The sequence below is a fragment of the Canis lupus genome, chromosome 25 (genome assembly GCF_048164855.1).
Source record: "Canis lupus baileyi chromosome 25, mCanLup2.hap1, whole genome shotgun sequence".
In the NCBI taxonomy this organism is placed as follows: Eukaryota; Metazoa; Chordata; class Mammalia; order Carnivora; family Canidae; genus Canis; species Canis lupus.
In genome coordinates, this window is record NC_132862.1 from 23121719 (window position 1) to 23149430 (window position 27712).

At 35.3% G+C, this 27712-nt stretch overlaps 2 protein-coding genes across 16 annotated transcripts in view; one reads left to right on the top strand and one right to left on the bottom strand.

Annotated features, from left to right (window-relative positions):
- The window catches only part of SOX5 (SRY-box transcription factor 5), a 996739-nt gene that overhangs the window by 63498 nt on the left and 905529 nt on the right, over positions 1–27712 (top strand). Inside the window, exon 1 of one of the 15 annotated variants that reach the window (XM_072798665.1) lies at positions 9000–9059. The exons of the other annotated variants lie outside the window; for them this stretch is intronic. The gene's annotated coding sequence lies outside the window, so the exon portion shown is untranslated. Of the gene's footprint in view, positions 1–8999; positions 9060–27712 lie in introns of those variants that run through there. 15 annotated transcript variants of the gene reach the window in all.
- LOC140617358 (small ribosomal subunit protein uS8) lies at positions 4378–4869 on the bottom strand. The gene has a single exon (XM_072798652.1). It carries the CDS (start codon positions 4840–4842, stop codon positions 4450–4452), a length of 393 nt encoding a protein of 130 aa, XP_072654753.1. The 5' UTR covers positions 4843–4869; the 3' UTR covers positions 4378–4449.

Below are 27712 nucleotides of genomic sequence, written 5' to 3' on the forward strand. Positions count from 1 at the left end.
GTGGAGAGTGTAGGCCAGATCAGGTTGAGTGGTTTAGAGTGGGCCTCTTTGGAAAGGTGCTAGTAGGCTGTGACTTGAATGCAAAGGAGGAGCCAGCCATAGAAAAATCTGGGAAAGGAGGGAAAAGGAACAAAGGTCCTGAGACAGGAGAAATCTTGGTGAGTTTAAGAATGAGAAAGAGGTCAAGTGTTGCAGCATACTCAGCCTGGGGAGAGGGGAGGGCAGTAGTAAGAGATGGCCCTGAAAGAAGTGGGAATAGGCCAGTTCATGCAAAGATTTGTGAGCCAGTATTCAGTGTGTATTGATTTTAAGCTCTTGGTAAAGATCTAGGCACATGAATGTAATGATCTGACTCTGCAATTCATTTCATTTATTTCAATTATGTGTATAGACCTTTTTAAGTAATGGATTGTAAACTCTTTTTGGGGAGAGATTATGTATTCATCAATTTTGTTCATAGATAAAAGGCAGTCAGTAAATATTTGTCAAATTGTTGAATGAATGAAGCTGGGGGGATTCTGAGAAATTATTGCTGTCTGTTTGGAATTAATATTTTACTGAAGCAGAACAAATCAAGATCACATTCAGCTCTTTACTGTTGGCCATGCTTATGCTCCTTTAAGAAAGATAGGGTTGGAAAGAGTGTAAGCTCATTTGATAGGGGCAGTGCAGCAGAAGGGCAAAGAGCATGACTGGGAGTCAGGTTGTTGGAGTTGGAATCCTCGCTGTCCATTGACTTATTGGATCTTTGGAAAGTTTCTCATTCTCCCTTAGATTTTGTTTCCATACCAGTAAAATGATGGTATTAATATTATTTACTTTATTAGTCTAATGTGAGTCTTGACAGAAGTCATCCATATGAAACACTGAAAATGATGCCTGGCATGTGACAAGGGGCTAATGAATAAATCCCCAAACATTGGGACAAAGGCCCTTTGCAGTGTCATTATCAGAAGGCTCTTGTTCATATCCTTTCAGGCTCTGAAACCAATCCTTTACCTCCTTGCCCACTTTGGGAGTCTAGGATGATTCTATTGTAGTTTATAAGGTGAAACATAGGAACTTCATTTTTAAAAAAGAAACATTAAAAAACTTCTACTTTTTTTGTGACAAGTAGAAATATATCTTCAACAAGTAATATTTTGGAGAGAGGGATTCCAGCAATTTTGTAAACAGTGACAATCTGAATACATCTTGTCTTTCACATGTTCTAAAACTTCTGTGGTCATAAATGTTCATGGATATTCTCTACAGTGGCATCACTGAGTTATCTTCAGTGTCTTTGCTAAAGGACTATGTTATAGGTAAGATGGTTTTTTTCACAGCTTCCTCTAGTATGAGGTCCAGAACAGCTCTGTGTCATAACAAATTCCATGCCTAGTGGTGCTTGTAGAAACCACAAATAGTGGAGAGATGAGCTTTTGTACTTTGGGAGGAAGCCAAGAGAACTTGTATATTCATAAAGAGCAAGGTGCAAAGTCATAAACTTAGTCTACGTTCTTTAACCAAATTATGTTTCAGAAGTTTGATTTCAGACAAGCCCAGATTACACCAGCACATTCTTTGGGTGCTCTTTTCTTTTATTCTCATTAATACACTAACATTTTGGATTAGAAAACCTGGTATAAACTAATGGTGGAATTCAGACTGGAGCTCTTTGAGGGTGTGGTTTATTGTTCCTTTTCCAGCTCTTAAATAATTCTGAACATTTTAACCAGCCAAAGAGAAAAATCCCTTAAGGCTTTTTGTACAGTTGTTTTGTTTCTCTTCTGCTACTCCCAATAACATTACATAAGTTACCTGGAAATTGTGAAGCTTGGGTACACTGAGCCAGACAGTCAAAATTCCTGGAATTCTCACTTCCTCAGACGTAACAGTGAAGCTGGTTAATTTTTAGGTGATAAGGAAGGATCTGAGAGAAGTGTTAAAAATGAATGGCACTTTTTCTAATTATTGTTATTTGCCATATAGTTAAAGCCAGAAAAGACAGAGGCAGACCATGTCTCTAAGGATCTATAGCCCCATTTGACTTTTCCAAAGTTTACGTAAACTTTAAGTAACCTCTTGATGTTTAGGCATTACTCTTCTTTATAGGTATTTTTGCTTGTATAAGAGTTGCTTGAAAATGAGCAGAAGTTGCAATTATTAAGATTTTGGAATTCTACCTCTCCCTTTCCCCCCATAACACTTTTTGGATCAAGGATTATGGAGATGATTGTTCTTCAACTTAGCTCTGTTTGGTTATGACATTAGACTGTTTCAAGTTTGTTCTCTCTTGAACAGTTTAGATCATTGTGGCATATTCCACAACTGAATTTATTGTCATAGAATAAAGTTATGGGATCCACGTCATGCTTATCCTCAAATATAGTTTAAAAACGTAGAATGATTTATAACACTTAGAAATTATCCAGAGTCAAAACTCAACTTCCTCTTTGTTTTGCCAGGAAAGGACTCTGTTGGAACTTCACTTTAGATATAGATCTGTGTGCTTTGCTATACCACATCGCCCCAAATCCCATGGTTCTTTGGCCTTTCATTCACAAATCTACACTTTCTATGGTTACATTAGTTAATAAGCAGTTATTCATGAATGGTGCTATATTGGATGATAGTGCATCCTATAAGATATACTTGACAACTTAAAATACTTTCTTTAATCAGATCCTTGAACCTAAACTAGAATGACTTGTATCTTTTCTATGTTGTTCTCAAAGTTGACCTCCAAGTAACCATTGTTCTCAAGTGTTTACTCAAGCTGAAAATAAATCAATATCCAGATTCATTATTAGTTGATACTCTAATGAAGCCTGGTTAAATTCTCTGGAATTATGTTCCCAAGGACCATTTTGTGAATTATTTTTTCTGAATAACACTCCCAGAACTTTAATTATCTTTTGGGCTCATTTATAGTTCTAAGTGGGAGAAGGAAAAGGAATAAGAATAAGAGAGTTTCTGGGCGCGTAGGTGGCTCAGTCGGTTGAGCACCCGACTCTTGATTTTGGTTCAGGTCATGATCTCAAGATTGTGAGATCAAGCCCCATGTCAGGCTCTGAGCTTAGGGTGGAGTCTGCGTGAGATTCTCTCTCCCTCTCCCTCTGCCCCTCCCTGCCTCCAAAACAACAAAAAAAGCAAGAGGTTTTTTGATATTCCCTTCAAGTCTTGTGATTCTGTACCTAATTATACTGATTTCCTTTCATTAGACTAAGTTCCAATATACTGGGGCTGTGCTTTATTCATATTGGGTCCCTATTTTGGTGCCCACAGAAGACACTCAGTAGTCATTTAGTCATTGAATGACTAAATAACTCTGATGACTTTTTTAGTTGTAACTCAGTTGAACAAGAACTGAATTCCACTGTTTCTTGAATAAATGTCAGGTTGTGACTAGATATCCTTAACTTGACAATGGTTCATTGAAAACAAGATGAATTTTAACTCTTCTGTTAACAACTTTATAGCAAAAGTAGCAACTGACAGATGATTAGCAGTGAGTGTTCTAAGCTGCCATGCTATGGTGGAATAAATTACTTTACAAGGCAAGGATGATAGAGCATGCAATAAGCAGATTCAATGTTAGTGGTACTCTAGTCATATACATTTGGAGACAAATTTGTTGAATTCTGTAAATAATTCTTTTTTTGTAAATAATTCTATACTTAATTCTGTAAGCAGTACTGTATTTTTTGACATTTGTTTTCATTATGATATTGACCAATTTTATTTTACACTCTTATGCCTTTTTTTCATTTCATTTAGCATTTATGTTTTACAGGAAATTGTGATATGTTGGAACAGTCTCAATATAGATTTCTGTTACACTTGGAATGCCATGCATTTCACTATAAAATATAACATTAAAATAAAAAAAATTTCTGGAAAGCACACTATTCTCAGGTACAAGTTTAGATGGGGTGGTTGAAGTTGGGAGGGCTAGATTCTCATTTGAATTCAGTTACTTATTTATGGTATGACTTATGGTAGGTTTCATAACCTTTCCATGCCATGAACTGCGATAATAATAATCTATGCTATTTGTTTCAAACCGTGTTTGTGAGGATAAAATGAAATAATAAATGTGAATCACTTTGAAACTTTCAAAGGTATTATTATCTGCTTTCATTTTTATTAGATGGTCTGGATTAGAAAACATATTCCAGTTTTTTACCTTGGCAATTGATCTATAGAGAGCAGTAAACCCATCAGGTCTCTTGATTATCTTGCCTTTCTATACTTTATAAATGCAAGAGGAGCTATGCATATATTTTTTATTACTCTGCCTAGTCTTGTCTGCTGTAGGGTGAAGAGTATGGAGTTATTTCCTTATCTAGTCATTCCATGTATACATTCTACACATTAGTATGGTTTATCCATGCATTTTTCCTTTTTTTTTTTTTTTTTTTTTTTTTGTCCATTGAGGCATTTTATTTGCACGTATGAATTACATCCCTAGAAAAAGAATCCCAGGATTTTCCCTCCTGTGTGTTTTCGTCTTGCTTCTTCGTGGTCCATGATGCCAGCTGAGGTTGTCAGTACAATGAAACCAAACTGGCGGGATGGGAGCAGGTTATTCTGCCATTTTTCTAGATCTTTCAGTTGTACATCAAATCTGGGGCTGATCACTCCACACTTGTTTAACCTGCCTGTGAGGTTCACAACAATTTTCCCAGCTCTGTGATCATCGATGATTTCAAATTCGCCAATGTAACCATGCTTCATCATCACAGTGAGAAATCGGACGATGACTTTGGAGCATGGCCTGATAAGAACCTGGCGCTTGCCTCTCTTTTCAGCGTTGTTGATGCTCTTGAGAGCATCTGCCAGGACATTCATGCGCACCATTGTGGCGGCTCGGAGAGATGGCGGAAAGAGCATTTTTCCTTTTTTAAAGCATGAGAACTTTGGAGTTATTTATTTTCATTGTGGACAGGGAATCTTAACAGATAATATTATTTCTAAAGAGTTTGTATCAAGCTTTTAGTTATTTCACATCAGCCAATACATTCTACACTCGAGGTTATCAATTGATGTAAGTTCTTCTGCTTTTTAAAAAAAATATTTTATTTATTTACTCATGAGAAACAAAGAGAGAGAGAGAGAGAGAGAGAGGTAGAGACACAGGCAGAGGAAGAAGCAGCTCCATGCAGGGAGCCTGACTTGGGACTCAATCCTGAATCTCCAGGATCACACCCTGGGCTGAAGGCGGCGCTAAACTACTGAGCCACCCAGGCTGCCCAGTTCTGCATTTAAAGAGGGTTCAGTTGCATCATTACTGACACTGATTTAAAAAAAAAAAAAAAATTTTTATTTTAGAAGAGTTTTAGCTTTACAGAAAGTTGCAATACAGAGTTGTCTTATACCCCACCACACACAGTTTCTTCTATTATTAACATCTTATATTAGTAGGGCTCATTAGTTACATTATAATTGATGAACTAGTATTGATACATTATTATTAACTAATATCCGTATTTTATTCTGATATCCTTAGTTTTTCCTTAATATTCTTTTTATTGTTGTTCAGGATTCCATTCAGGAAAACACATTTAATACCATATTTCTTAGGCTTCTCTTGATTGTGGCTGTTTCTTAGACTTTCCTTGTTTTTGATAATCATGACAAGTCTGAGTACTGCTGACACTGACTTTTAACTAGAGATTTCACGATTGCTCATTAGAAGAAAATGATGAGACCCACTCCCTCACCCCCCCATATAAAGCCCCAGAGTAGAGAAGGATATAATTTATTAGGGGCTGTAGGAGAGATTAGTGAAATTCAAGAGATTGGATTCCTTTGGGATACCATGCCCTTTTGGCAAAACCAACATGTAAAGTAGCTAAAAGCATTGAACACTGAGAAAAATCATGCTCTATTATCAGTTGTGCCCATGGCAGGTAAAATATTTTATTTAATGAAGTAGAGAGGGGAAAGAAGTCTTCAAAAGACTTAAATGGCATTCATACATATTTGAATTTTCTTATTTCAATGTATTCTTCCTTAAAAAAATTTAAAATCCACACATAAAACTTTACATCTCAAATCTAACATGAGACCTTGTATATAGCAGAAAATCTAAACTATATTGCAGCCCATTCTTTCATAAAAGGCCAATTTTCATCCAAAGTATCAAGAACAAAATATATAAGTATCACTTGTAGATTCCAAGAAGAGTTTCAGATATGGTAACATTGTTTAGCATCACTTGCCAATGACAAGATGGCCTTAAGAGTTTATTATAATCCTGAGTCTCTGTTTCTATTAATACTTGAGGGGATTGAATCATTGACTTTTCAAAGCAACTCTACCAAAGTCTATGAAATGATTGCTTTTCATCATTTTAGGATCATTACTGGTCTGTACCTTATGGCCTAGAACCTATTTTTTCATTTATTTGCAGTTGTTCAGAGATAGATGTACCATAGTATACAATCTATTTTAATTTAGACAAGGTGTTTCCTACGGGGGAAAATGTTGTTATCTTTGCTTCATAGCAAAGAGGGTGAGACTTTTCAGGGACTTTTAGATTTGGGGAATGAGTCTCAACAATCAATCAAAGCACCCTTATTTCCTTTATTACCTGAATTTTAGTTAGTTACCACAATCAACAGCTCTTTCAGTTGTTGAGCTTTCATTGGTAGTACATTTGCACTTTGAGTTGTGAAGCCCTTTTTAACCAGTTTGAAATATATGAAGCTAACAGACTAAATATGAAGGGAAGACAGATGGTAGTTCTTCCTTCCTCTTTTGATTAGTTTGAGCTTAAGAATTTCAGTATGACCAAGAATTTGGTGAGTATATGTGTCTGCTGGTAGCTCTTGCTTAACCAAAGTCATTTATACTTCATTGCCTTAAAGCAATTAAATGGAGTGAAGATGTTGCATTCCTAATTCAGCAAATACATTCTGAACATGTAGTGACTTGCTGGCTCATAATTTACCTTAAGAAAAAGAATTCTACTAGGAGTATAAAACAGCAAATCTCTACAATAGTGAAAGACAAAGCAATTTTTTTATGCCACGAGGGAAAACAGTGCAAGGAAGGTAGACTGAGTTCCATTACATACATACTTTTAAAGTGAGTGTTAATTGTGTTGGACAGCCGTGGATTTGAAATGCGATCCAGTATTTATCAGAACTTTATACATCCATTCCTTTGTCCCTCCATGTGTCCTTTACCCCATTGTTCTCCTCTATGGTTTTCTATCCTGGTCAATTTAATATGCTTTGGTTACTAGTGCACTCCAGAGGACTTTTGTGCATCTCTACTTTTTGATTCAAAGATTATTTCTAAAATTCAGGACCCAAGATTTATCAATTTGCATTGCCTCAGAATTTTTTTTTTTTTTTAAACCAGACATCAGCCTGCAAATAGTGAACATTGTTTTGGAGATGGGTGTGGTAAGGGATGTTCAGAGTGAACATGATTAGTATAATGAAGAAGGCTAAATACCCTGGCAGAGGCTACCATAGGAAGAGAGGCTCCCAAACCTTACCCAAAAGCCTATTTAGGTGCTGCCACAGCCTGGAAAAATTTCCATGTAAGGGCCCGATTCAAGTCAGAGTTACAGATCAGTTGCCTTGGGTTTTACCACAAATGTAAATCAGAGAACCCACCATACAGAGTCATCTGTAATTTCCCCATTAACTACTCCCTTCACTCCAAGTGCACAAAAACCAGCCTGAGCGGCTACCACCCAGGCAGCAGCTCTGGCGTGAAGAGAGAAGAAAGAAAAAGATATTGGATTTTTGTTTGTTGGTCGGGTTGTCTATCTTGATTGGCTTTGGAATGGGAAAAGAATAGGGCAAAGCTTGTCTTACCTCTTATTTTGAATGTGGCAGCCCCTTTGGTATTTTGTTATTTTCAAAATCTTTTTTGAGGGGGTGATAACATTTTTAGCCATGTGTTTTCGGAAGCTGGTGCTAATGTTTAAGTTAAAATAGGCATAAAGGAATATTAGAGTATCACGCTACAAGTAAGTTAGCAAATGAGCAATAGACAATAAAAAGGAAATGAGAGAGTTTCTCCATGCCCATTTTGGATATTTATATGGATTTTGAAGCTCTTCATGTGCCTCCAACCCACCCACACAACACCATTAAAAAAAATATGGTGTGTGTATCAAATACAGCCTGAATTTCCATGAAAGCATTCCAAAAGAAACTGTTAGTTGCCCATGTAACCAATTTTTCCCTGAATTTTCCTGTGTAAGTGGAAAAAAATAGCTGTTCGGGTTTTAGCCACACTCGGGCATACTGGCTTAATACCTGTCTCAAAATGTGTTTGTATAGTACTAACGGTCATCTTTAAAGAAAATGCTTCATACAAAAGGACAATAGGCTAATTTACTATATTAAATAAAAGGAAAGTGATATTAAAAGTACTCTCAAAAGCAATCTATATTCTTCCTTGTTTTACCCCCTGAATGTTCAATGCCCATCTCATAAGCAGTCTTGGGAAACCACAGTGCAAAATTACAGGAAGCAATTCTTTTCTTTAGTTAAGGACTCCATACAAGTTCAAGCTAAAATCTGAATCTGTTCTAGGTGCCCTGGATACATGTTCTTGTGCTGTATATTGATAAATATGTGACCTGAAGAAAACTGTGCTATAGAACAAACGATCTCTTCTCTCTTCATTGCTGTCTGTACTGTGCTATTGTTTTGCCACCCAAAGGTGACAAAGCAGCACACTGAATGTATGAAATCTGCCATAAAAGTGCAGGAGGACTTGTGAACCCAAGAGAGGTTTGCATTTAGGGCTTGAACATCAATTTTGCCATGTGTCTCTGTGGGCAGTATAAAATGAATATAGATGTCTTCGTGTATGACATTAAAAGTTAGAAAACGTTTTTGGGTGCATTTGTGGGTTATTTTTCACAGGGAGAAACCCCAATATGTGGTTAGCAAAACGTGAGGGAAAAATCATCCCCGGCTGATATGGAAGAAAAAGTGAAAACATACACTCCAGTATCTCCAGCAGAGCCTTCTTTTCTCTTTATAGGTGTCCCAGTTCCTCTTTGGGGTGGCAAAGAACATGGCCAACTTCTCCCCTGAAAATGGGTAAATACTAATCGGATAGATGTATCTTTTTCATCATGTGACAATTCTGAGTTTTACTGAACATCTGGAGGGAAGAATCTCTAAAAGCTCCTAGCCATTTGGAAATACGAAGGTTTTATTGTCAAGTGAAATAGCCTGCAACCTTGTTAGCCTTATTTCCTTTTTTCTCTATTTTTCTTTCCTCATACCCTTACTGTTCTGAAGGAGGCATGCTCAGGCTAGGCCTTGTTGGGTTTCTGCAACGTACTGTGTGAGATGCCTAAACAGCCTCCAGAAGCCCACTAGACCTCAGAGAATAGAAGCCCCTCTCACCACCCCCCGCTAAATAAATTTGATCTCATGCATCCCTCTCCTATAAACTCCTTCTTATTTGACAAATGTAGGCTTGGAAACTTGCCCCTTTCAGTCTGACATTTAACTTTGATACCTGCTTCTGATGGCTGATCAAGTACACTGAGATCTATAAAGCAGGAAATTATTTTAGTATCTCTATCAAAGTCATTTAGGAAAAGAGAGTTGAAGTAACTAGAAATCAGAGTACAAACATCACTGCTCCCTTCTTTAAAAGATTTAGACATCTGTGTTGGCATAAAAAGGTCATTTTAGGCTTGAGGGGTTTCACATTGTTCCTTTAAGTTAGACCTTCAACGTAAACTATTTTCAACACTTGCCATGAAGAACAAATGACCTTTAGTTACTTGCCCACAAGACAAATGATATATTAACACAATAAATATAGTTTTCTGGGATCTCATCCCATCCTGACTTTAACTTTCTGTTAGAATATTTTAAAAACTATAGAATCCTTGAAAGCTCTTTGGATTAAAATTAATTTGTGATATTTTTTTGAATTCTATGTACATTTTATAGTAATGCCATTTACTGGAAATCACCTAAGATCCACCTATATGCTTCAGAACACATCCTGGACTTAGTTATTTAGAGTGGATGGACCTAAAAGGGATCTGGGTAAGAATGACATTGGGATTACAGAATGGTTTTTAAGTGTTGGCAATTCTTACTATTGGCAAAATAAAAGATTTAATATTGAACATCTTCAAAATTAAATGCAAAATATCTAGGCAGCTGCAGTTTTAGTAATATTGTAGCTCTGCTTGTAACTTATTGGTCAGACATGCATTGCATCTGGAGCATGCATCTGTGCTGGGAACTCTGCAACTCTTTGTAGCAAGTAAGGAATAGGACAGGGCCTATGGGATAAGTGGCTGAGAAATTTTTTAACCTTAAGTAAAAGCAAACATTTTAAGTCATGCTTGAATAGATCCATAACAAATCACTGAATTATCTGCAGTTTCCCTCTCTTTTTAAAGTCCACACCTTTGACAGTTTGACAAACTAAAAACTAAATATTTTAGTTTTGCTCCAGGGAAATAAGTCTTAGTTTCCTTCTACTGTGTTTTAATTGGGAGGTAAAGGTTTTCCCTGATCCTACTATGGGAGAAGGATAAGAGCCAAACTGCTATTATTTTCTAAGCTTTGGTATGGAATGTAATGAATCCTAACATCATCCAGACTCTAAAACGGTGTTGAAAGTTTTCCTTTTTGGAAAAAAATAAAGACAGACAGACACTAGTTACAGTAGTCCCCCTTTTTTTCCCTGGTGTTGCTTCCCTTGGCTTCAGTTACCCATGGTTAACCAAGGTCTCAAAGCACATGATCCTCCTGAGATATCTGATGATATCTTAACAATGATATCTTAACACTGTCAATGATAGCTTAACACTGTGTCACAATGCCTGTGTCATTTACCTCATTTCATCTCATAATATAGATGTTTTATCATCTTATAGCATCACAAGAAGGGTGAGTACAGTACAATAAGATATTTTGAAAGAGAGACTGCATTCATCTAACTTTAGAGTATACTGTTATAATTGTTATATTTTATTACTGTTGTTGTTAATCTCTTAGTGTGCCAAATTTATATATTAAACTTTATTATAAGTTTGTACATATAAGAGAAAACTGAGTATGTACAGGGTTCAGTACTATCTGTGGTTTCATGTATCCACTGGGGGTCTTGGAAGGTATCCTTCATGAATAGGGGGCCTACTGTTCTGTGAACATGGTGGACAGAGGCATTTATTCATCTGGCAGCTGCTTCTTTAGTAAAAGAGACATTAGAAGTTGTGATGATGACAATTTATTTAAATGGAACCTTGATCTGAATATTCACTGTCTTTCCTTTGGTGAAATGTCTCTAAAGGAGACTGTCAGTAATTATAGAATGAATTTTTGTTGCTGTGAGGGTAATTTCCTGTTTTAAATGGAGTATTAAGGAGGCTTATATGTTTTTGTATTTATTTATTTATTTTTAACAATTTATTTAGGGAGAGTGAGTGCACACATGCACATTGTGGGGGGCAGAGGGAAGAGGAGAGAGAGAGAATTCTCAGACAGACTCCCCACTGAGCATGGAGGCTGATGTGGTGCTTGATCCCAGGATCCTGGGATCATGACCTATACCTAAATCAAGAGTTGGGTGCTTAACAGACAGAGCCACCCAGGTGCCCTGGCTTTTTTAAATGAAGACGTAGACTATGGAAAATATTAAAAGATATATTAGGAGGGGAACCTGGTGCCTCAGTCGGTTAAGCATCTGCCTTCAGCACAGGTCATGATCCCAGGGTCGTGGGATTGAGTCCTGCCATTGAGCTCCCAGCTCTGTGGGGAGCCTGCTCCTCCATCCTGCTTGTGCTCTCTCTCTTTCTCAAATAAATGAATAAATAAATAAGATTTTAAAAGGAAAAGGAAATATTAGGGAAACATTTGGGCTTTTTCCTGCAAATCCAGCCACCTCATATATACTTGTTTTGTGCCCCTTTTAATGAATATTCATAAAATATATTCTATGTTGTGCAGACTTCTCATGTATGAAGTCTCCTTGTGTTATTTACCTTTTGGTTTTTGTAAAAGGAGCATTGCAAATATTTAGAGAATGAAGCTTGTGTTTTGAAAGTTTAAGTACATAAACATTTATATAAAACATATAAAGGCATTATAATATTATAAAACATATAAAATATAAAGAGAGCTTATCCCTCCAATTTTTAAATATAAATTTTATTTTCAGATAAGTGAAGCAAGGTATAAACCTCCCTTTAGAATAATAATTCTAAATTATTTGGAAATCTATAATCTTTTCAAGGAATAATTTATGGACTTACCTTACTGATGGGGTGTAGGAAGCTAGGCTGGTCGATGAAAAGTTTTGATCAGTTTCTTTGATCAACCTCTGATTTTAGCAATTGCCTATGGCATGGAAGTTTGTTTAATGTTCTTTTCTAGGTGACATGCAGGCAACTAACCTCAATTTTCATTTATTTTCTCTAGATGCCAAGGCATCCTACAAGATGCTTTGTATTTCTTTTGTTAATTAAAATAAAAAGCCAGACATGGTTGAAGTATTATATTTAGATATCAGTAAGGCATTTTTTGATGGTATTGAAGCCTGTGACACTAGAGTCAAAGGAATGCTAATTATATGGATCTATGTATTAGTGAAAACTTCTTGTGTCTTGCCAGGGGGCTCTGTCCCTTATCATGGTATATAACTTACTTTGTCAATAAACACCTTGCTGGTAGGATGATCAAATTTGAAGAGCCTTCAGGACTGGAATAAATTAACAGTATGTTGCTTGACAGTATCAGAGTTCAATCTCAGCAGGATGGAATAGGTCATTGCTACTGGGATCAATATAAAGTCTCTATACACAAGGAGATGGTAAAGAAGTCATTTCCTCATATTGCAAGGGAAAGGGTTTAATGGATTTAGGTAATTCAGTATGGATTAACATTGTATTGTTAAGATTATTTGGGCTGACCCCCGGAACTAGCTTGATATTGGCTTGCATTGACAGATATTGAACATCTTGTTCAGGGGCAGTAATACTGATACAGAATCGCAACTACACTAACATTTCGGGAGTCTTATTTTTAACTAACTTTAAGTTACATTTTAAAAGTATTACAGGAGATCCCAACCAAAATGATGAGGGAAGATGTCTCTTCCCACTTCAGGAAGAGACAGGAGAAGAGAGGCCCCAGGAGTCAAGGTGGCTTCCAAATGCAAATGACCTTTGGACACAAGTGTACTTAGATTTCTTTCTTGTTCTTCCATGATGGAAGTTGGGGGTGGGGGCTCAGTCAAAGGAAGAGCTATTTATTATAACTGCTTCAGATTGAAGTGGGCTTTCATTAGAAATCCCGGAACTCCTGAACATATTTCACAGAGGTTGATTTAATTATTTGTTAATCTGTTAGAGAAGAAACTCTACATCTGGTAATGGTTGGACCAGGTCACTTCATTTTTTTTTTTTTTTTAAGATTTTATTTATTCATGAGAGAGAGAGAGAGAGAGAGAGAGAGAGAGGCAGAGACGTAAGCAGAGGGAGAAGCAGGCTCCACTTGGGGATCCTGATGTGGGACTTGATCCCAGGACTGCAGGATTATGACCTGAGCCAAAGCAGAGGCTCAACCGCTCAACCTTTGAGCCACCCAGGTGTTCCTCCTCCCCTTTTTTTTAAAGGGACCAGGTCACTTCTGAGTCTCCTTTAGGTTATGAATTGTTGGGTCCTGAGATTATTTATTGAAAGGGATATGGTCAGTTAATCTATTATATAGGTTGTATCCCAAGATAATTACAAAAATTGAAAAGGCTTTGAGAAAAAATTATAAGGAGGCATGTAATAGGTATAAAATGTATTGGTTATGTATCAAATTATAATAATAACAACTTGAAAGACTCACATTTTTGACAGGTGGAGAAGGAAAGACAAGCAGTTCATGGTTGAGGGGTGAGGTGACAAAAAGCATTTAATCATATTATACAAAGACATCTTAGAATGGGAAAGTGTATAGTAGTAATAGTTGCCAATTATTGATATCTATTATATGTTAGACATTTTTGGTGGGTACTTTTAGATACATTTTTCTAGCCATCACAACAAATAGGAAAGGTACTTGTTAGACACATTCTACCGATGAATAAATTGAGTGAGTGCAGAATGGTTACCACATAACAAGCCAATGACAGAGTTCAGCAAAGCCTTTCTGGTCTACTCTCCTCTCTTTCTACATTTCTAAAAAGTCTTGTTAACAATTTGTTTGGACAATTCTGTGGCTTTAATGCCAATTCTGAACTCCTCATATCCTAATTTAAACTACTGCTAAAGTTATTTTTTTAATAGCCTCCAAGATTGGAGTCTTGATTATGAGGGCTAGAAAATCTTGGAATCGTTCACACAAATTTGGAGCCAAGAACCCCCAAATGTTATTTTATTATCTAGCCTATGTTCTTATTATTTGTTGAGATTTAATATTCACATTTTCAGTCTTCATTCTGCAGTGATATATTATTAGTTTTTAGTTGAATAATTTGCATTTTCTTTCTTCCATTATTTTACTTGAAGTCATCTCTCTCTCTCTCTCTCTCTCTTTTTTTTTTTTTTTGGACAGGCTATTTCCCCAGTACCTGAATGCTCTTATTCCCTTCTTCATCTGTCAGAATCTTGTGCATCCTCCTTTAAATTCCAATTCCTGAATCTGCTTTAAGTCTTTCTTTCCCTTAGAGTTTCTCATCCCTCTGAATGCAAAGGCGTAGGTTCTTTCTCATAGGTTCTTAAAATTATCTTCAACAAAGGGCCTTATGTTATATAATTTTTTCATTTGCTTATGGGTTTTTTTCCACCTTCATATTTCAACTTTTTAAATTCAATCTTATACAAAACAATGAGTTGAAATGAATACAAACTAATGATGACTGTAATCACTTGATGGGGGATGTCTATGTGGCTCAGTCAGTTAAATGTACAACTCTTGGTTTCAGCTCAAGTCATAATGTCAGGGTCATGAGGTTGAGCCCCCTTTGGGCAATGAACTCAGTGCAGAGTTTGCTGGAGATTCTCTCCCTCTCTCTTCCCCTCTACTCCTCTCCCTGCTTGTGCTCTCTCTCTAAAATAAATAAATCTTTTAAAAAAGAATCATTTGATGGGCAGAATGCTGTGCATTTTTGGGGAAATATCCTGAATATTCATTGGAAACTGAATTCAAAAATCGTTTTGACAATTTTTTTAAGAAGGAGAACAGGGACCGCCTGTTATGATGCATGCACAATGTTAATTCCCACTGGGAAAATGTAATTCAGTTTCTTTAGGAGAATTATTTTATCACAAGGCATTTAGTAATAGTAATTAATCCCAAAACACATGGATACACACACACCTGGACACACACAGCTCCTCTATAGTGTAAAAGTCTAAATGTGCTCAGCTGTGATCCATTCTTTTCTAGAAGCAAGCAACAAATACAGTATTCCTAATTAATATTATTTAAAACATTGTCACCTAGCAAAAGGCAAAGTGATTCAAGATTATCTCCAATAAAGCATCTTCTTTATGTAACTCATTTTTAATTCAAGTAAACATGGTCCATGTCCTTGAGAAGTTTTAATCAAAATTAAAAAGAGGGGAAGTCTTTGCTACAATGCTACCTCCCTACTAACCCAAATGGAAATAGAGACAAGGACCAAAAAAGATTAATGAGTCGATGAGATTGACTTATGAGAAAAGATTAGAAGAACTAAATATGTATAACATGGCTAAATGAGTACTGTAGTAGGAGACATGATAAATAGCCAAATTTACTCCTTTGTTAGGCTTTTGAGACCAAAGACTCTCCATACAGGCAGGATGATGTTTATCAATACTATAAACTTCATACAATTCTTGCAGATCTTTTAAGGTAGCAGCATCTTGCAACTTTTAAAGTCAACAGCATTTACAAACTTGAGATGTAATGGCAATATAACCAAGCTAAGCCTTTGTGACATAATATACATCTGATTAAATACCTTACATAGAGAATGAATTATTATTTTTTTATTAAACTGTAGTTGACAGAATATTGTATTAGTTTCAAGTTACAACATAGTGATATATATATATGTGTGTATATATATATAAAAAACAGGTATATATATATATATATATATATATATATATATATATATATATATATATAAAACAAAGTAATTGCCAGGATAAATCTAGCTTATCGTCTGTGACACACAAGGTCATTACATATTTTTAACTATATTACATATGCTGTAATGTTGTATCACCTTATTTATTTATTTTATAACTGCAAGTTTGTATGTTTTAATCTCCTTCCCCTATTTTGCCAACTCTACATCCCTCCCCTCTGACAATTACATAATATTTGTCTTTCTATGTTTGACTTATTTCAATTAGCATAATACCCTCTAGGTTCATCCATGTTGTTGCAGATAATAAAATTTCATTCTTATTTATGGCTGTGTATTATTCCATTGTATATGTGTGTTTTATAAATATATATAGTACACACATCTATGCATATATATACATACATATGTTTATGTGTGTGACTGTGTGTGTATACTGCATCTTTTTTAAATTGAACTATAGTGGCTACACGGTGTTATTTAGTTTCGGGTGTACTGCATAATGATTTGACAATTCTATGCATTACACAATTCCTACCACAATAAGTGTAGTTACCATCTGTCACCACACAGTTATTACAGTATTATTGCCTATATTTCCTATGTTGTACTTTTCATTCCTGTGACTTATTTATTTTGTGACTGGAATTTGTACCTTTTAACCTCCTTTATCTATCTTGCCCATCTCCCCAACTCTCATCGTCTCTGGTAACCATCAATTTGTTCTCTGGATTTATGATTCTGTTTCTGTTTGTTTTTGTTTGTTTTGTTTTTTAGATTCCACATAAAAATGAACTCATATGGTATTTGTCTTTGACTTATTTCACTTATCATAATACCTTCCATGTTGCTGTGAATTGCAAGATTTCATTCTGCTTTATGGCTGAGTAATATTCCATTGTATATAAATACTACAACTTCTTTATTCATATCAGTGACCACTTAGATTGCTTCCATATTATGGCTATTACAAATAATGTTGCAGTGAACATAGGGGTACCTGTATCTTTTTGAAATAGTGTTTTTGTTTTCTTTCGATAACTACCTAGAAGTCCTATTGCAGGATCATATGTTCTATTTTAAATTTTTAAGGAACCTCCATGCTGCTTTTTACAGTGATTTCATCAATTTACATTCCCACCAATAGTGCACAAGAATTCCCTTTTCTCTACATCCTTACCAAGTTTTCTTTCTCTTCTTTTTGATAATAGCCATTTCAACAGGTGATATCAGGTGTGAGGTGATATCACATTGTGTGTGTGTGTGTGTTTTTTTAAGATTTATTTATTTATTTGAGAGAGAGAGAGACAGAGAGACAGAGGCAGAGAGAGTGAGCCTGCATGAGTAGGATGGGCAGGGGGAGAGGAAGAGACAATCTCAAGAAGACTCCATACTGAGTACAGAGCTAGACTTCAGGGCTCAGTCTCATGACCCATGAGATCATGACCTGAGCTGAAACCAAAAATTGGATGTCTAATCAACTGCACCACCCAGGCACCCCTCTCATGGTAGTTTTGATTTACATTTCCCTGGTAATTGTGTTGAGGACCTTTTCTTTTTTTTTTTTTTTTTTTTTTTTTTTTGAGGACCTTTTCATATACCTATTGGCCATTTGTATGTCTTCTTTGAAGAAACAGGTATTCAGATTCTCTATTTTTAATTGGATTATTTGTTTTTTAAATATTGAGTTGTGTGAGTTCTTCATCTATTTGGATATTAATTCCTTATTGGTTGTATCATTTGCAAATATCTTCTCCCATTCACCAGGTTTCTTTTTTGTTTTACTGATGGTTTCCTTCACTGTGCAAAAGCTTTTTAGTTTGATGTAGTTCCTTTTGTTTATTTTTGTTTTTGTTGCCGTGGACTGACGAGACAGATCCATAAAAATATTGCTCAGACTGATGTCCAAGAATTTACTGCTTGTGTTTTCTTCAATCCATTTTGAGTTTATTTTTGTGTATGGCATTAAGAAAACGGTCCAATTTCATTCTTCTGCATGGTGTTGTCCAGTTTTTCCAACAATATTTATTGAAGAGACTTTTTTCCAATTGCATATTCTTGCCTCCTTTGTCAGAGATTAATTGACCATATAAGTTAGTGTGGGTTTATTTCTGGACTCTTCTTTTTTTTTTTTTTTTTTCTGTTCCATTGATCTGAGTGTCTGTTTTTGTTCCAGTACCATACTGTTTTGATTACTATAGTTTTTAGTATAGAAAAAATCATTTTTTTTAATTTAGCAAAAGCACTTTGAGGATTTCATGTATTATTTGGAGACAGAACTGATGAAGAAAATGTGCAAGACTGATTGTAAAATGAACTTTATGTATGGAACTTAAAATATAGAAATGCTTAGAAAACCAATATATAGCCAATTTAAACTCATTGTGGCCAAATTATTATCACCTATTAGCTAAACAGACATATAGATAATGTAGATGGGGATCCCCTAAGCCTACCACCATTCATGTAAAATAATTTATGTGGGCAGATAGCTGTTAAAAGAAGCTGAAGGAATCTGTAGATGATCATTATTATATCCTTGAAACAAAGGACTTCCTCTACCATTGGTAACTGGAATAATGGTAAAGTACACAAGTACTCATTTGCTTTTCAGTTTTGATTAAGAAGACTGGCCTCATGATTAGCATCTCATCTGAGAGGAAAACTTACGGTGTATTTAAATAACTGAAATAAAGTGAGAAAGAATGGGGATGCCCAAAACAGGGTTTAGTTTCTGTGGTAAGTGATTCAGAAAAGCCCCAAAGAACTTTCACTGAAAGAGAAAATTGCTTTAGAGCTAAGTTAATTTCACCTGGTGTTTTTACTTTCCAGAAAAATTCTACATGTTGTTATTTTCTTTTGTTTTGGGTAAAAGAAAAAGAAACATTATCACTACTCAGTTTTATTTTTGAGGATTAGAAAAGCCTTATGCTTCTTAAAGGAAAATTGAGAAATCTGTCTACAATGTCTCTCTCACTAGCCAACAAACTGAGGAAATAAGTAGCATTGTAACTGATTTTAAGTTGTTTTAAACATTGTTTCAACTCTGCATTTTCACTGTGTTTCTCTGTATTTTCCCTCTAGCTGCTAAACTGGTAGCCCTGTAAATATATTTCTTTATATGTATATTTATATATGTAAATATGTTTATATATTTGCGCACATGCACATCAATGAGCAAAAACATCCAAAATTGATTTTCCATTAAAGAATAAACATTGACATAAGTAACATATATCAGTGGAATAATTTAGAGCAACCTTTTATTCACAACACTCTTACTATAACTTTTCAAGTGTGCATATACATGCCAATTATCCACATTTATGTCATTTTCTGTGCTCTTTGTGGTCTTTTAAAGACACATTCTATATAAATTTAAAAAGTAGTATAAAATGGAATCACAGGAATGAATTATTTTGAAATACACATTTTCTAGAATGAAGAACTTTGGAATGTCTACTCTTCCTATATACTTGTCTCATAAATATACTCTTTGTAGAAGGGTTAGACAGACTGAAATTGAATTTCAGTGAAAAAGTGTGAAGATTTTTATTCCTTTGGAGATCTAACATTCTATCCACACTGATCAAGGATTTCTTACATCTGCACTCTGATATATATTGATATGTATAATAGTAATGGTAGTGGGTAGAATGTCATTTCTGGTAATGCCGAGTGTCAGCATTTCAAAGACTGAAAAATCTATGAGTAAAATTGTTCTTAATATGTTATCATTGCCAAATGAAAGCTGTTCTGATTTCCCCATTCTCTCCTCTAGGGAATTATACTTATCTTTCATTCTGTGTCAGGAGAAACTGTCATTTAAGGGCAATTTTTGTTCCTATGCTGGCATATTTCTTTTGTTTATGTTCTCTCTTTTCCCATATGGGAATCTTTCTCAGCATGTGAGTGTACAGCTTATCCATGCATAAATGGCAGCATTTCTTCTACTTCTTCTGTTGTCTTAGGAGTTGTTGCTGTTTGAGAGTTGCTGCGTAGGATGAGTACTGAGGGGAATGGCAATTTTCTTCTAATGTCTGAAGTTAAACATAGTTCTTCTGTTCATGTTTTGTTTTTCTACTTAAGCTCTCTCAACCTACAAGGCTTTTGATGCCTATATCAACTATTATGAGTATAAATAATCAAAAATTCTCTTAGATCACATTAGATTTACCAAAGGATATTTTAAGAATTAATTTCAAAACTTTCTGAATTTAGTCAAATAGGCCCATAGTGGAAGTAGATCATCCAGACTGTATTGAGGTTCTTGAAGGTAGATGGAAGCCCAGTGTTGAGAAAGCAGTGTGGCACCATGATTTACCATGTAGGCTCCAGGGCCACAACTTGGGCAACTTAGTTAGCTAGTTATTTGACTTGTTAGTTATCTGTGTCTTTGTACTTCAAGTATCCTCTTCTAAAAATAGGACTTGTATAGCTTTCAGAATTAAATGAGGTAAAATTGTCTGTTTGACCCTACAAACAGAAATACATATGTAGAGGGCTTAGCTAGTGTCTGGTTATAGTAGAACACTTAGATATTAGCATATTTTCTAGTACAGGTGGTAAAACGTATATAAAACAAATATGCATGGTGAGAAATGACATGTATAATAAGGAAGGTTAGTGTTACTTGTGCATATTTCTTTTTTTTTTTTTTTTAAGATTTTATTTATTCATGAGAGACACACACAGAGAGGCAGAGATATAGGCAGAGGGAGAAGCAAGCTCCATGCAGGGAGCCAACGTGAGACTCCTGGGATTCCAGGATCACACACTGGGCTGAAGGCAGGCACCAAACCGCTGAGCCACCCAGGCATCCCAGTTGTGCATATTTCTACAAGGGCAGCAGTGGGAAGTAGAGAGGAGTAGTCAGGAAAAATTAGGAAGAGTTGGCATTTGACTTGTATGTTGAAGAATGCAAGAAATTTAGACATTGTCTGTGCAGAGAGATGGCATTTTGGGTAGAGGGAACAACTCTGAAGACTCAGAATTAAGAAAACCAGGTGCCTAATGGGAACAATTGCAAATTTCATCTCAGTTAGATTAAAGGAGGCATCCATTCATACTATCTCCATAGGGAAAATAGAAAAAAAGTTGAGGAGGTAGATTGGAACCAGATAATAGAAGTCCTTGAATAAGTTGGGTGTTCTCTGTCAGGCTTTTGAAAGATGTTTAAGATTTCTAAGGAGAGAAAACATGTGATCAAAATTTTCCTGAATTCATTCAGGAAAAGTTCCATTTTGCATTTATAAGTAGGATGGAATGGAAATGGAGATATTGGAAACAAAGGCATTTATAAGTAAGGTGTAATAGAGAGGGACTTGGATACTGGTTTAAACAAGAGATAATGAAGTCTGAGCTAGTATGTTGAGAATGCAGAGGAAGGAACAGACAGAAAGAGAAGTTGCACTGGAAGAATTTTCAAGACTTGGCAGCTGGATGTGGAAGGTGAGAGGATGGACAAAATACTGCTCCAGAACTTCTAGTTTTAGCTAACTCTGAGAATGCTACTGCCATTAACAGAAATGGGGAACACAGGACATGGAACAAGTTGAGCAGGAATAGGAACAGTAACAAGCTCTGAGCTCTGTTTAGAATTTATTGAGCTTGAGATATTGGCTTCCATCCTGGCCATCTGGGTGGAGGGGTCTTTCTTTAAGTAGGTGGGAAAGAATACAATTCTTTTTATAAACTGTAAAATCTGTGGATGGTCGGTAAATATTGCAGTGTTCTGATAAAATTATTGAGTTACAGCATTATATAAGACTGCCTTTGTTTCTTTCTTTTAAAGAAATAATGAGAGAAGTAAAAACAGAAAGATGTAAAGGTGTTCTTCAGTGATCTTAATGGATAAATGGAAATCTGTTCCTTTAGGAACTTGGGATTTTAGTACCAAATACAATAAATTGTGTTTGAATTGTGGTGAGACTTGATATGTCAGATGAAAGAATAAAATTTGAGATTAATTTTAGCATCTCAATAGCAATTTAAAAAGCTCTTTCAGTGTACTCTCAAAAACATTGTTTAGGGTGTATATTGTCATACCTGAATTCTAGATTCCTTAGATGTTGGACAAATCCACTTTTTAAAGCTTAATTATATTTATTTGAGAGTTTTGTGGGTTTTTTGTTGAGTTTTGCTGTGTTGGTCTCCTTACAAATCAATCTGATACGTTAATAAAGTATATGATTTTTAGGCAAGTTATTTAATTAACTTCCAATTAAAGGTGATTTTATTTTTATTTAAAAATTAAAAAAAAAATTTTATTTATTTATTCATGAGACACACACACAGATAGGCAGAGGGAGAAGCAGGCTCTCCACAGGGAACCTGATGTGGGACTCGATCCCAGGACTGCAGGATCATGTCCTAAGCTGAAAGCAGACGCTCAACCACTGAGTCACCCAGGCATCCCTAAAGGTGATTTTATTTAGCTATATATTTTGTTTTGTTTTGTTTTAATAGGCTTCAAGAGAAAGACAAACTATACTGGATCAATTAGAATCTGTATTATACTTTTATCTAAATGATTAATACTTGTATCTAAATATAAGGAGGTATAAGTACAAATAAGTAAATAATAGATAAATACAGATAAAGTGTCTACCAAGCTCTTCAATTTACAATAGTATGTGATGCAAGTGTGACAGTACTCATCTCCCTAATGAGAACCTGAAACCCAGAGAATTAAGAGATTTACCTACTTAAAAGTAGTTCCTTATAATTAAACTGAGACTGTCATTCATGTACAATCGTGAAGAATTTCTCTTTTCCGTATTCATGTTTCATAGCCAGGGCATTTAATGTTTCTAAAAACTGCCAAACAGTGGTCATTTTCTACATTCTGGTGGTGAAATTGTGATTGTATGTGGGTCATAAAATTCTTTCACTAAATCTAATGCGTAGCAATATGTAAGAACATTTAAATTTCCATCCTGGAATTTAAGTGTGAGTACACAAGTAGAAATGATACCGAGAGACTGTAAGCCCATTAATTCTGGAATCTTTAGCCTCATCTCTGAAGTGTGTCATGTAATTTTCTTCAGATCGGAATTCTCATTCTTGTCAAATCACTGAATCACAGACTAGATCTTCAATGTCATTTAGTCCATCTCTATTGCAGAGATTTACTTTTGCAGTAAATTTTGTGAAGCTCACTGTGGTGAGGGGCCAAAGATGCATAGGATACTGTCTCTGCCCTCACGGAACCCCCAGTTTGTTGGGAGAAGCCAGCACCTAGAGGTGCGTGAAGTGTGATCACTGAGAAGAAAGAAGACAAGCAGAGACAGCTGTGAGAGCCCTGCTAGAGTCCCAGCATCTTTTAGCTGTCCAACTTCCTCTTGAACAATTACCGCAGTGGTCAGTTCACTAAATTTTAGGTCAGCCATTTCTTCTGTTGGTCAGTTTTCAGTGTTAAAAGGCTCTTTTGCTTTATTTTGTTTTGCTTTAATTGCTGAGCAAAAATTGACCACCATAGAACATCTGTTTACGGGCCCTGGTCAAATTCTCCAGAGCATCACGACACTCTGACACTCTGCAACAGTGTTTTGCAGACTATCTGTGATGAGGACCAGTTTTTGTTTTGTTTAAAATTTTTTTTTCTTTCTCATCTTTCATGGACTGATGCTGTTATAAAACACAGTAAGAATGGATTTGAAAAATGGAAAGAATAAAACCAAAGACATACAAAATCCAAGCCCTGATTTTTCACTGTTAGATTCAACAGACATAAAAGGACACTGTCAAGTTGTTACAGATGTTTCTGTCTTACTCTTAGATACTATACCGCTCAACATGCAAACCAGGGACAAAAGGTTGAAGGGGCAATGATCCTCAATGATACCTGGTAGCTTTTACTCAGCACATTAGGCTGTCTTTCCAAGGAGTTGATGATAAAATTTTCTTGTCTATTTAGAGTTAGCTTGTTGACTTTCCTCTAATATAATGCATTTTTCCTGTACTCTATGAAATGTAGTCTTTCTCTTGCCAGGTATTCATTGTTCTAGTACACTGATAATACACAGGATGACCAGAGCCAAGAAAACAAGGAGAGGTGATAGTATTGGTCCCCACAATTAGTTCAGAGTGTTACTTGCTCCTTTTCATATCATGCTTATCACTATGACCTTCACCTCAGTTTGCAAACATTTGCTGTGCTTATTTTTTTGCAAGATACTGTTCTAGGTGCTGGGGATATATAGATGAATAGCATATGATTCCCCTTCAAAGTGCTCACACTCTTGTGAGGGAGATTCTGACCAACTTCTATTTTTATAATTTGAATACACTAAATTTTGATACAGTCTTATAAGTGATATAAAATAAATATTATTAACTTATTAATTTCTTGAATTTTACTATTTTTCATTTCAAATGAACTGTAAATTTCTTTAATGTAACTGTAAAGCAAATGACAATATAAATATTAAAAATCATTTAAAATTGTGATAGAATGGTATAATAAATTTATCTTACAGACCAAATTTTCCCCATGATAGCCATCAAGACTGTAATATCAATGTAATGTTATTACATTGGATATATCATCCAAATGGAGTTATTCAAACATGATTTTAAGGCACCAAATGTAGGCAACCAGTTTTCTTTGATTGTAAGCCATTTTTGTTAGATAAGTCATTCTAGAAGGGCTTTGTTTAATAAATCTTTTTAAACCAAGCATCAAGCTGATGTTAAGTATATTTATATAGTATTATTATTTATATAACAAAAATGTATAAAACTTTATTGTTTTATTTCACATTTAAAATGATCCTTCAAAAAAATGATCCTTCCAATATGATAACTTCATTTCATTGATTTCTGTTTGATATCCTTCAGTCATTTACTCCTTAAGGAGGCAATAGTTTATAGTATCCTTTTAATAGTAAAATATATTTAGGTAAATGTGTCTTTGAAGTTTAATGTGCTGTATCAACCTTTATTGGACACATTTTTTTTTTGGACACATTTTTGATTAATCAGACATTTTATCATGTACTCAGTGATTTTCTTGTTTTCTTGAGTAGTGCTTACTTTCATCTTTTATATACCTATATCTTTATATATATAGTCAGATATGTAAAATAGTTTGATAAATTAACATTAATGTCATCTGACTCCTTTTCAGGTTATAAGTCTCTCCTGAATCCCAGATATTAGAAAATATATAGAGATATCTGATGAGAACTAGAGAGGCTAAACCTGTATTTAGACTCCTAGACTCCTTTTTGACTGAGGGCCAACTCTATTTGTGGGAAGCTCAGTCTTACACCTGTACTTGGACTCTTATAAGTATCATTTGGATTTGTTCAAGAGTGATTGGTGGTTTGATATGGAAAGGAAACCTAAAAAAAAAAAAAATTACTCTCAAGGTTTTGTGAGATCTGATGACAACAGATTTAAATATTTAAATTTAAATAGGGAAGCTTCGTAGATGTAGATGGTTGAAAACACCATAGTTAACTTAAATCCTATTGCTGGGAATTTGCTGCTGTACTTTTATGGGGTTTTCAGTTGAACTGGTGGTATGACAGAGCTAGCTCTTGCAGGCTGGCATGAACTCACATGAGCCAGTTGTATGCATCTTTTACCAACTCTGTGTTCAGTGACTTCATGGTGGGGTGGTAAGCTTGAAATTGGCCATCAGTGGTTATTTCACATGAAATTTGCAAATGTTAGGAGTCAGGGCTTTTTTTTTTCTCTCTTCTGGGGGAGTTGATTGTTAAACATAGACCAGCACAGAGTTGCGTTCAGCTTTAACCCTAGGAATGCAGATAATAGTGAATGCTGATCCTATTAGCTTAAAAGTGATTCCTCCAGAAACTTTAGAAAGCCCCCTCTGCATGGTACTATTCCCCAAACAGGGGATATAAAGGGGATATAAAGATTAATAGAAAGATGAATGCTTTTGAATAGTTAATATTCTGTGAATAACTAAAGGAGGAGAATTCTCGGCAGAGGTTAAAATCAGATGATTTTTTATTATACTTTCTATGCTTTTTAATATAAGAAAGATATTTTATTATGTACTGCAGAATGAGTGACATGCTTATAATGTTGGTTATGTATTAAAATAAATCATAAGTCCCTGGTGATTTATTTATATAAATAGATAACCTGGGTGGCTCAGCGGTTGAGCACCTGCCTCTGGCTCAGAGCGTGATCCACCGTCTCAGGATCGAGTCCCACATCAGGCTTCCTGCCTGGAGCCTGCTTCTCCCTCTGCCTGGGTCTCTGCCTTTCTCTCTGTGTCTTTCATGAATAAATAAATAAAATCTTTAAATAAATAAATAAATAAATGAATAAATAAATAAATCACCATATGTGAGACAATAGTTATAGTTTTTAAATTATGTTATTTTGTTTGTGGCTTATGTTACATCATTATATGTATGTTACATCATTTATATTATATATATGAATATGTATGGTAATGACCAGTTAGCATATTGTTTATTAATTAAAATAAGGCATTGTTTCTGATAATGTTCTTACTGAAGGTTCTGGCAAATGAAGCTTTCTCTGTCTCCTGGAATTGCTTTGCAGGCTAGGGAGATGAAAATTCAGCATTCACACAAACTCAACTGTTGGTATATAAATCAAAATAGATTCCAAGTACAATTTATATTAGCAACCATTTAGGACCCTTAGAAAACACAGACCACCAATCAAGGGGTTCATTCGTTTGGACACAAAATTCAAGTAGAACATCTGGAACTCGGTGAACTAGTGCACAACTTCTCTTTTGAACCTTTAGTTGCACCACGTCCTGTCCTCTTCTAGCCATGTGTGTGAGGGTAGAAGGGATGATTTGTGTGTAATCAGAGGTTCTCTCCTAATTAGCATTATCAGACCTGCTAATTAGTGCTTACCACATTATAAACTGAGGTACAGTCTTTTGTGAGGGGAAACAATGAAAGGGTGGGTAGTTACAGGTCTCAATACAATTCTCAATTCCCTTTAACCTTTCTGAGCAACCAATTCCCTTTGCTCCACTGGGCTGTCAATCCAAAGATCAACCCCAACTTCCGATGGGTTCCTTTCACACACACTTTGCTTATCTGAGTGGCGTTTGTCTGATCTTTCCTTTTGCATGTTTTTACTTTTAAGATCTTCTCTTTCTTATGTAAAAAAGGCAATTAGACTCGTATCTGTTTATTTTAAACAAAATGGCTGTTAATTAGTGTGATCAAAAACCCTGCCATTGTAGACTATGGGTTCCACTTTGTAGTTGCACTAAATTGAGTAGAGTTTGGTGCCAGTTGACATGATAACAACTTAAAGTCTGGCTTTTAAAAATTAATGAACAAACACATTTATGAGGCTTTGTTTTGTCTGGTTTAGATCTATAGGCTCTGAATGCATCAGAGTTCTTATTTTTTACTGACTAATGCTGTTGCTTATTAAAAGTGCATAAAGTTATTGAAAAACTTTTTTTTGCTAACTTAATATAATTGATGTGTGGAAGGCACGCCATTTTCATTTAATTGGTTCATTTATGATTTTATAACTTGGAGTACAAAGTCTTCTTATTTATTCCATTGGTAACACACACTAACATTTGTTTTTATTAAATTATCAACTCACCAGAACTCTTAGAATCATCTTAAATTGTTAGCCCCCCACCATACCCCACATTTAACATTTA

What these genes read in the sequence shown, in the direction of transcription:
- LOC140617358 (XM_072798652.1), bottom strand. Translation starts at nt 4,842, where the DNA reads ATGGTGCGCATGAATGTCCTGGCAGATGCTCTCAAGAGCATCAACAAC.